The sequence below is a fragment of the Geosmithia morbida genome (genome assembly GCF_012550715.1).
Source record: "Geosmithia morbida isolate 1262 chromosome Unknown scaffold_4, whole genome shotgun sequence".
In the NCBI taxonomy this organism is placed as follows: domain Eukaryota; kingdom Fungi; phylum Ascomycota; class Sordariomycetes; order Hypocreales; family Bionectriaceae; genus Geosmithia; species Geosmithia morbida.
This window is the reverse complement of record NW_023336191.1, coordinates 643,047-653,806: the sequence shown is the minus strand read 5'-3', so window position 1 is coordinate 653,806 and position 10,760 is coordinate 643,047. Positions and strand designations below refer to the sequence as shown.

Here is a 10,760-nt window from a genome sequence, read left to right as displayed (position 1 = left end):
AGCACCCATGAGGGGCTACAAGCACTTATAGAAACCCAAGTGAGCGGGGGATTGAGTGGCAGCGTCGCATTGTCGTCTGGTACAGCCGTATGTTGTAGCACCATACCTGCGGACATCATAGCTGGTTCCGGACTATCAGCTAGTCTCTTCGAATTGATTGTCTCCATGTCTGAACCGGCCATCTTGCGGGGACCGGTGAGCAGAATGACCAATCCTCATACTTGGCCCAAGTGATTTGCAAGTTTTTTCCCGGGCCATTCGTAGCTTGTGGGAGACTGGCGGCAGGCAAGCAGGGGGTCCAACTGGACGACCCCGGCCGACCTACAAAGAGACTGCGCCATGCGTTTTGTAGCCACACAAGTCGTTTCTTACGAAGGCATCGGTGCGGGTGAGCCCATGGTAGGGACGGTAGGGCTGATGACGTATCCGTACTTGCTGTAGGTAATGCGGTGGAATTATGAATCTCGAGATTGCGGGATTAATCCCAGTCCCTGTGTCATGAAAGCAGCAGTAGTAGCCGTTGACGAGAGAATGTGTCGTGATTGTGGCCGTGCCGTTCAAGACCACATTGTTGTGGGTTGCAAAGCGGTTGAAAAAGTACGACTAAGAGACTGAAGTCTGTAGAGTCTGAAGGTCACGCATACGATGACCACACCTTCCTTGATACTTGCCAGCTTGCCGTAGTTGCCTGAAACGGCAGACTTTTTTTTCGACAGGGAAGGAACCACCGGCGTAGGTATGACGTAGCAGTAGTATCATGAAAAACTGCTTGCTTGTGTCGGGCGTGGGTTTAATTTGGGCCGCTATTGGTGGGAATGCACCTTTTCGATACAAGTTGTATGTACGGCAACCCTCACTACCATCTCTCTCACAACTCACCCACCAGGAGCAACAGCTAGAGGCATGGAGAAGCAACCCGCTAACCGTCCCCCTCCCACCCGCAACCCCAGAAAGGGGTAAAAGACTGGGGATTTTCAAGGGACTTCCAACAGACTCACGCATTCCAGTACTGTCACCTTTACAATCGACGAGGTGATGGAATAATTCAAGCCGCCTGCTCTCTTGGGCCCATCGTTGAGGCTTGGGGACCATTGGGGACCAAGAAATTGGAGCCGTCCACCCAGACACAGGTCTTTTCTACCATTGGCAGTGGCAAACAGCCCCGTTAGTTCGACTCAGAACTCTGTCCCTTACGATCCGGTTGGTTCCTGTGTATGCGAGGACAACTTGCATTCGCCCCGACTAGGATCACTGGCTCTCTACTGTGCCGTCTCGGAGAAGCATCGTGCAAACTGTGCGGCCTGTGAGGCAACATCCCCTCGTTAACCATCAGCCACGTTTTCCAGACACCATTCTGCTACCACTCTCCCATAGCCGACGGGCCGATTCGACATATAAAAATCAGTTTTGTCAGCCGCCATGTTCACATGAGAAATGAGATCAGCGACCGCTGGGTTTGTTTTCGCTATCTAAAGCCGACTTGAATCCTCTGCGTTCTTACCACACTCTGCCGCGCCACCACTGAGTACTTATACTGACAAGTCCTCGATATGGGCGTTTTGCTTCGATCATCAATAAGCTCGGTCGGCACACTGACACGACTACATCGACTATGAGTACTTACTCGCATAAGGGCAAAGGACAGAACAACGTGATCTCACGTCATCGATTCTCTTCCCCCCCAAACCCCTCCTTCGTTGGTTGACGACACACCCTTACCGCTTACTCCCCAGTCCCCGGTCTCCTCTTGCAGGTACAGAGTACGACGAGTACTGCTCCGTCTCCCCGCTCCCACAAGACACTCGCGGGTTATATAGCCAGGGGCGGGATTCATTCTTCGTTACATTGCGGTAACAGTATGGATATCCCAATCGCACTCACATGTTATGGTGCCATACAACTTGATAGGCTCAGCTGTTACTGACCCGACAGTATCATCAGAACCTAGACAACAATTAATAACACTCGTATTCACCGCCTGTTTGTTTCGCTCTCCATCTCACTTGGCTTGTTGGCAGGGCAGCCTACGACATAGTATCGTCCGTTCTTGTGCTGACTATTCCGCCTTCTTTCGGTATTGCTCCAAATGTCCTTGTCCATCAGCCACAATGCCTAGAAGTATTCCTGCATGGGTGCTTCTTGTACATGTGAACCTACCCAAGATGGCTGTCGCCATCTGCATCGTACCTTTTATCATGAATGCGGGCCCCTTGCTGTTTATCGCGTCGCTCGAGATGCAAGAATGGGCATCGTTAGCCTCGATGCCCACGTCCCATCACCATCACCTATGGACGTTTACACAACCCCTTTTTCCGTTGCATTATTATGGGATCGCTGATAGAAATGGCCGCAGGAATAACGCCAAATATCGTTCTGTGCGAGCCCCGAGCAATGACTTGGCTTGGTCCTTTGCGATACACCATCAGACCTTCACCCTCTCCATCCAAGCGGCCTCGCCATACGGTACATCGGTACAGAGAATGACTACCATCTGTATGGTTCTCTGATTCTAGCTCCCAGTATTTCATAATTACATTGTCTTTCTTCCCAGGCCATGCTCAACCATGTCGGAATGCTCTACATTGAAAAGGAAAGGCCACACGGTAATCAGGAAATACCTTGCCCTTTGCTCTCTGCGGTCACATCTCTCCCAATGGGCGAACTGTGCGGCCCCCTGTCAAGCCCTGAAATAGTGGTCACGACCAGGAAGAAGGTGTCATTTCATCCTTCGACATCCCCAGATCCGGCCGATATACCCAGGTTCACAAAGCCTCTATGCGAAGCCAAAACACTACAGCTACGACCAAGTTTATCGACCAGTCTCCTCCGATACGATGCATACAGACACGTACTCATATATTCCCTCTTCTCGGACCTCTGCTACTGACGTTGCAATGGTATATACGGAGAACATTCATGTTGAGGTAGACTCCATGACCCAATCATGTGATTATTTATCAGCGCCGCTGTAACATGCAGGCTGCCGCCATGCAGCCGATGCCTTTGCAACACCCATGTATTATACCCCTCGTTTTTTCCTTCAACCTTGGGCTTCCGCTCACCTTGAAGGCTGAAGAGCAGCACCAAAACCCGTCCTAATCACTGGTTTGCGTGCGTGACCGAAGACTGGCACCCCTGATCGGACTCAGTCAATGTATAACCTCTAATAGTCCCCTTTATCTCCCAACAGTGACTCAACTCTGAGTTGGGTGTGGTAAAACAGAGCAGGCCGTACGGTGTACAGCAGCAGCAGCCGCCAGGCTAGGAACGCATCTGCACCCATGACCTTTATTTCGGAACAGAATACTCTGAAATCCAATCTTCCCCATACACGATACACAGTTGACCCCGGAGCTTCGCCATGGAGCTGAGCGAAGAGGCCATCCACGATGTCATCCACCCCACAGCGGCATTCTGCAATGCCTGCACCCGCAGTACCGCGCACGAAGGCCCTACCACCACCGGCGTCGGTCAGGAGGGCGACTGGGACGCATCGTTCCTGAACCCCAAGAATCGCATAGACAGCCTGGAGATCCCCAGGAACCCGCTCTGGCAGATGGACGGGTGCACCGCATTCGGGAGCCAGTTCTACGCCACGCCTCTCTTCGTCGACGGGCCCATGCCTCCGCTGAGGATGGACGTCTTCGTCCCGGAGCCATCCAAGCTGTCCAGCCATGTCCGCGAGATGCTCGACGTGGACGTGACCTTCCACACGAGGGACAAGCACCGCATAGCCCAGGTGGGCCTGACGCGGCACGTGCTGAGGATCCTTCACCACTGGGCGTCCCAGTGGGATGACCCGCGCCGCATCTACGAGAACAAGCCGTTCGGCAGCAAGATTGTCCTGCGGAACATGCCCATCAGCGTTACCAAGGCCGACATCGTCATCGCGCCCGCGCACTACCTCGAGCACCAGCTGCTGTCGCTGTCGAGCCTCGAAGAGTTCTGGGCGGCGGACGTGGACGAGTTCCCGCCGGCCGTGGACGTCGGCGAGTTCGCGTACGTGTCTCAGCTGCACGACAGCGTCTGCCTAGTCGAGCTCGCGGGCGAGGTGCTCATCTTCAAGGCCCTCACCAGCTACTCCAAGTACCTGTACCACGAGCTGCGGCAGCTGCTCCTCATGCGGCCGCACCCCAACATCATCTCGCGCCCGGTCCACCTGGTGACCAAGAGGTGCGGCTTCGGCAGCAAAGTGGCCGTCCTGGGCTTCACCGAGGAGTTCCACACGGGCGGCAGCATCCGCGACCTGATACCCTTCCTCGAGCTGCACAACCGGCTAGCCCCCGCCACGAAGGCCCGGTGGGCGTCGCAGCTCTCGTCGGCCCTAGTCCACCTGCGCCACGAGGTGGGCACGTTCTACTCCGATCTCCGGCTGGACAATATCGTCCTGTCCGCGTCGGGCGACGTGGTCATGGTCGACTTCGAGCAGCGCGGCGTCTGGTGCGAGTTCGCCGCCCCCGAGGTCAACGCCATCGAGTACGTGCGTCTCCTGGCCGTCGACGACGACGTCTCGCCCGACGTCAGGGCCAGGTACGCCGCCATCCTCTCTGAGATGCTGCCCGGCTGGGAAGCCATGAGGGACGGGGAGGAGTACCGCTGGCCCGCCCCGGGTTACAACATCCCCTGGGCCTGCCTCACCCCGACCGAGCAGGAGGCCTGCGAGGTCTACATGCTCGGCCGCGTCCTCTGGTGCATCTTCGAGTCCGAGAGTGCCCCACAGCGCGCCGCCATGTGGCTCTCCTACCGGTGGGAGCCGGCCGTCGAGTTCCCCGTCTTCACCCGCACGCCCCGGCTCGTCAGGGACCTGATCGACCGCTGCACCAGGGGCAGGACCCAGGGTCTCAGCCGCCTCATCGTCAGGGAGAGGGATCGTCTCGTCCTGCGCGAGCTCGAGGGCACAGGCCTCTCCACGGCAGAACAGGTCCAGGAAACGGCTCGCGACTGGTGGTCCGCCGAGCTGGACACGTCCGAGGCCTGGCTGCGGAGCCGCATCGACGGCCTGCGCCGCGGCAGCTGGAACGAGAACTACTACCGCAGGCCCACGCTGCGGCAGGTATACGCTGAACTGAAGGCTTATGAGGAGTGCATCTCGTCGTCGGGCTAGTTTGGGGTGTCGCTTAGAAGATGCCCATCACATTGGGCATGGATGGTGGAAGGAAAGGAGAAGAGGAAGGAGAAAGGGTTTACAGCAGCACCGTAGAACTTTTGCAGAGGTTGTTTTTTTTTTCCCCTTCCAACTGCGTCCACCTTGACTTATATACACTGCTCTCGTACCTTTGGCACGATTCACTTCATCCTCTTCGGTCCCCGTTCTGCACCGGTGCCCTCCTCCCTCGGACCGCGTCTCTTGAGTCCAGCTCCCGTTCCCGACGTCCTCAACCTGGCCAGAAGAGCTCTGAATCGGGACACGTACGCCGTCGGCGCTCCCTGGACGGTGATGTAGCTGTCGAGCAGGCGCTCAAGGTCGTGGATGAATTGGCTCGCAGCCTGAGGGATGAGGCCCAGCACGTCGAGGACAAAGTCGTCGTCCCTATCGCCAATCATGCGAAGGTACAGGTTGCGTTCGGCGCGGGGCGCACGGGGCGTCGGCAGCCTCGTGTCGCGGTCGCGCGTGGCCACGGCCTCGAGGATGTGGACGAGAGTCGAGGCGGCGGAGAGGGCCTGCGGAGCCGTCAGGGGCCTGTGACGGGAGAAGACGGCCGAGCGGATCAGGCGGACGCACCCGGCCACATGGTGGGCTGCCCAGGCCACGACGCTAGGCGTGACGGGGTCCGGGTCCGGGTCCGGGTCGTTGCTCTTGCCGGAGCGCTGTCCACGGGTGGCGGTGGAAGTGACCTGGTCGAGCCTGTGCATGACGAGATCGACTCTCTGGGAGAGCTTGCGAAAGGGGTTGTTGATCGGGTCGGACGGCTTAGAGCGAGAGACGAAGTAGTTGAACAGGTGGCCGTTGTCGAGCAGCATGCGGGCGATGTAGAGATCCAGATCGCCATGGTACTCCTCTTCTCGTTCTTCCTCTTGATCCTCGTCACCTTGGTCACCCTCTTCTTCCATGGCTGCCGGTACGCCGTGGCCTACACCGAAAATGTCTGGTCGGAACTGGTCCGGCTCGGCGTGGTGGACAGACGAGAGGAGTTCCCTTGTCTCGAGGGCGCGCGTGCGGTCCACGCCGTCGCGCCGACTCGGGTCGATGACTAGCGGACAGTGCAGGCCGGCGGCCAGTATTTCGAGGCTGTGGTGGCGTATGCTGTCGAACGGATCGCCCAGCTCCCGCGCATAGCCGGTCGACCTCATGACGAGGGGCTCGTCGCGGTTGTGGTGATACAGCGTCTGGCCCAGGACCTGGTCGAGCAGCCAGACGAGGTGAGGGCAGAAGTCTCCCCCTAGCCTGCTGGCACCACCGTCTTCAGGCGAGTCCGTCGCGGAGACGGTCGTCTCGGGGTTGCAGGAGCAGCTGAGCCACGTCCTCCTACCGGATGAGTCGTGATGGATCCGGACGGACCGGGGGACCAGCTCCGTCATCTGGAAGGCATACGTATCGTGGTCGATGCGTCGGCAGTGCTGAAGGGCCACCTTGGGGGGGTCGGTGAAGACGTCCCGCACGGCCTTTCGCTTGCTCTCGGGGAGACGATCGAGGCGGTAGAGCAGTCGGGAGGGAGACTCTGCGATAGAGGAGTCGTCACCATCATCGTCGCTGTTCTCGGAGAAATCATATTCTGATGATGATGATGATGATGATGGTGGTGGTGGTGGTGGGGAGAGTGAAGATCCTTGGCTGATGATGATGCCGATCCGTTCCTCCTCCTCCCGACGGGGAGGAGAAGAAGTGAGAGGAGGAGGAGGAGGAGGAACCTCTGCCGCTGCTGAACCCCTTACCACGGACTCTCTCCGACCTCTCGATCGTGTTGTTGGCGGCATGGTATCGAGCGACAGCCTACTGAACTTGGTGGCAGGGATGTTGTTGGTCATGAGTGGGGGATTGGACGGACTTCTTGTTCTTCCAGCTCAACCTGTTCTCACTACTTCTGTTTCTCAAAACTGTTCAAGAAGAAAAAAGGGGGGGGGGGGAGAAAGGTAGAGAGGGACAATGTCCAATTCTTGTATGGAGAGGGAGGGAAATGGGTTTGGGTTTTTAATAATAACGAGCATTTCCTCTTTTTTTTTGTGGTGATTCAGTGAGGCAGACAGACAGAGGTCATGGCAAGCGGACCTCTTCTCTCCTTCTTTTCACCTTTTTATTTTTTATAATTCTTCTTTCAATATCTCCCTCTTTCCAGTCCGCCGGGCCTGTGAAATGACTATGAATTTCCAAGGTCGTCAATCGGGCCTGGCGAAGAAGGGTGGGTGGCTTGTTTGATCTGGTTTCTGTTGGTGACCAACAATGGATAGATGGATGCGTTCGTTATTCTTCTTACAGAGAGAGGGAGAGGGAGGGAGAGAGACTGTATAGAAGATGCACAGGCAATCGCTCCAAGGTCGAGAGGCAGACGCACAGCAGTGCCTCGTCTCGGCCCATCGGGGTCACATATCCCGTGGCCCGGCAGATCTCTTCGACATCTTCCCTCTTCTTTTTTTTCTCCTTTTTTTTTTCTCCTTCTTTCTTCTTTTTCCTCTTTGTCCTGGTCAGCCGTAGCTTCCTTCGCTCCCAGACGAACAGAGAGCTGCTGCGCCACCAAAATCTCTGTCGCATGGCCGAGACGAATCGGAGAGGGTGTAAACCAAGCGACCCATAATCGAGACCATGTCAAGAGGCCAGGCTGACTTATATCCATCAGAAGGGACTTGGACAATGTGCAGATCACATCATCTACCGAGATACCGGGTCGGCCAACATGATGGATGAAGCATCCATAGTTTATCACATGGACGGTCATATACTGTCACCCATACGGCAACAATTGTGACGTGCACACAACGTCGTAACCGGGTTAGGGACCCCTCCCCTCCTCCCCCTGACAACACAAGACACGGCGGCTGGATTCACGTGGGATCGGGATGCCTCGCTTCTCCCTTCTTCCTTCTCTCCTTCTCCCGCCGTGCACATACGATACGCGCGACGAGGGAGAGAGAGCGGAAAGACTGGAGAGCGGATAGTCGGATTATACATTATGCCTATAGACACCGCATTGCCGCACACGACCAGTCATGTTCCATCGTAAGACCATGTACCAACGGCGTGGCAGGGCATAATTTCTTCCCCTTCTTCTTCCCCGTCGACATCGTCATCAGCAGTGATCTGTCTCGTCTTGTCTACGATTTTTTGCACTCTTCACGGCCCATGACGGCCATCACATCACATCATCATGTACCGGAAGGGCTGTGCTGTGCTGCACTATCATGTCATCGCCCTGTTCACATGCACGCACACAGAGACGCACCTCTCACGCGAGTGGTGAGTTACGCCAAAGGGCAGGATGCATAGAGCCGCAAGAGTATGCTCTTGGGGAGTGAGTGGATTGAGCCTCAATGGCATAAGGGACTGGCAGAAGAGCCACCACCACCAAGGCTGAGTAGACAGAGGAGACAGCGTGCACAGTCTGTTCCTCTCCCCCCCTTCTCTTCCCCATCTTCTCCCTTCCAACCCTCACACTGTATCACGATAATAGGTGGCAGCACTTTCCGATGTCATCTCACGTCCATCGACAAGAGAAAGATGACGAGCAGATAAAAGAAGGAATGAGGATGAGGCAGAGTGAAGCGAGAGCAAGCATTGTAAATTTATCAGGTTTTTTAAAAATAAAAAAAACAGACCTTCAGAATCTATCAAGGTATTTGCAAGACTAGACTTGATTCTGAGGCGGGAAACATCCCGGGGGAGAATAAAAAAAAAAGAGAGAAACCAACCCGGGCATCCGGTAAAAGGAGACCCATCTTGGCTCTTCCATCATCTGCTCAGATATGCCGAGGGACACCTGCTGAGGCAGAGGAGGTTGCGGTGCCGCGGTATGGCACGCAATTATACGACAGCCTGCACCCTGGGGCGCATGCTTTCGATGAAACGGGCGAGCCGAGGGGATCCGTCGCTCGTCTTCTCGCGGCGGCTGGTCGACGGCGACTTGTCCTGGCGCGGGATTGTCCTGGCGGCAGATCCGGAGGCCGCGGCACCGCGGTTCCACGTCTCGGAGCCGGCCGCGGTAGGTGACCAGTCCTTGCGTGCCGCCGACTTGCGATGCGGCGTCGACGCGGACTTGGTGGGCGAAGAGGAAAACCGGCCCGCAGACGGGGAAGAGGAGGACGTTACCTTCTTCCCGTGCGAACTGTCAACGGGCCGGTCGGATTGTCAATCGATACCGTGCTGCTGCTTGAGCTGAGCTAAATTTTGCCTGCGGGCTTCGAGGTCCTCTTTTGACTTGGCCATCTTCTCGGGCTGGTGGTATAGAACTGCAGACGATGCGTCAGCAGTCTGGTCTGTGGTATATTGTGGGAAGGGAGGCCGGCAAGAAGAGGCCGGTGACGTGACGGGGAAGAGAGGAGAAGAGAGAGCATACCAACTAGATAACGGTTCTGGAAGTTGAACCCGTTTAGTTTGTCGCAGGCTTGCTTGGCATCCACGACATCCTCATAGACAACGAAAGCTGTACCCTTGGTGTTGTTGGCGATGCCCTGTCGAACTTGGCTGTTTTATCCAAAACCGTTAGCCATCCATCAAATCTCCCAACGGTCGGAAAAGTCTATCGTCTCAGACATTCGCTGACAACATACCGGATAGGGCCAAATTTGCCAAACAGGTCGAACAGCTCTTCTGGGGTGACGTTGTAGCTATAGAGAGTAATCGATGTCTGTCAGCATGGTGCACCGTGTCGGAGAGACTGGTCGTCGTCGCGTTCGGAGATGGGGCACTAATTACCTTAAGTTCTTCACGAACAGAGCTCTGTGACACGAAAGAAGAAAATTGTCAGTAATCCTCTGACTCTTTCCTGATCCCTTCTGAAGCAATGATGATGGAAATCGGATAGAGATCCTGGACGCAGGCACAGCCGATGACCGAAGGCGTGCACGCACTGAGCGTGGGCAGCAGAAGGGGAAGAAGAAAAAATAGAACAGCTCGTTTCTCTTGGAAAGACTCACCGATTGACTTCTGGGGCAAGTTTCCCACCGCGACTACTCATAGCTTGGCTAAAGTGTTTGGGAGTGATTGATCGAATCTCGTTCGGTCGGTCGATGAGGAGTGTTGCGTCGAGTAGATTCGTCGAAAGGGAAGGGTGGTAGGTGGCTGGTGATGATGACGGATGATGGAAGAAGAGAGCCGACTGCGACGAGTCTCTGGAGCGTAATGTATGTCGGTACCAACTGCCCAGCGAAAAGCGACTTTGGCATTCCGGACGGGAGGGAGGGAATGGCCGGGTGTCGACAACCTGAGGCGTACACACGTGACTCCACAGTTGGTCACCCTTCTCCGCTATTATCTCGTGCCGGAAGCCCGTCCATAAGCGGGTCACTCGCAGCGTTACTTTGCAGAGAGTCACCAGCCGAGGGAGGGAGTCATTTTAGTGGAATCTTGTTGCTAGAGCAGTGCGTAGCCGGCTGCAATGCTAGGTTCTACTATGCTCTAATATGTATCATGACAGGCAACCGCCCATGGAAGGGCCTTATTAGAGAAGTTGGCACCCAAAAAAACAAAAACAAAAACAAAAAGGGATATTGTGTCTGACTTTTATGTGTACGGATTACGGATTTACTTGTATAGCAAACGACGCCGTATCATGATCGCCACAACTATGGAGTACCACAGAGTACCACGGAGCACTACGGAGATAAAATCC

The 10,760-nt window shown here is 55.7% G+C and overlaps 3 protein-coding genes across 3 annotated transcripts; 1 reads left to right on the top strand and 2 right to left on the bottom strand.

The window, feature by feature from the left end:
• Positions 1-3,361: 3,361 nt before the first annotated feature.
• Positions 3,362-5,104, top strand: GMORB2_5674 (Protein kinase domain; the record flags this gene model as incomplete). The annotated part of the gene is made up of 1 exon (XM_035467644.1): positions 3,362-5,104. The coding sequence occupies one exon, from the start codon at positions 3,362-3,364 to the stop codon at positions 5,102-5,104; it is 1,743 nt and encodes a 580-aa protein (XP_035322610.1).
• Positions 5,105-5,286: 182 nt separating this feature from the next.
• On the bottom strand, positions 5,287-6,519 carry GMORB2_5673 (uncharacterized protein; the record flags this gene model as incomplete). Its single annotated transcript, XM_035467643.1, has 1 exon — positions 5,287-6,519. One exon carries the CDS (start codon positions 6,517-6,519, stop codon positions 5,287-5,289), a length of 1,233 nt encoding a protein of 410 aa, XP_035322609.1.
• A 2,758-nt stretch (positions 6,520-9,277) lies between these two features.
• GMORB2_5672 (pre-mRNA branch site protein p14) lies at positions 9,278-10,259 on the bottom strand (the record flags this gene model as incomplete). The annotated part of the gene is made up of 5 exons (XM_035467642.1): positions 9,278-9,378; positions 9,486-9,613; positions 9,700-9,756; positions 9,845-9,868; positions 10,066-10,259. Coding segments are annotated over 5 exons (504 nt in total), but the record flags the coding sequence as incomplete, so codon positions are not given.
• Positions 10,260-10,760: the final 501 nt, after the last annotated feature.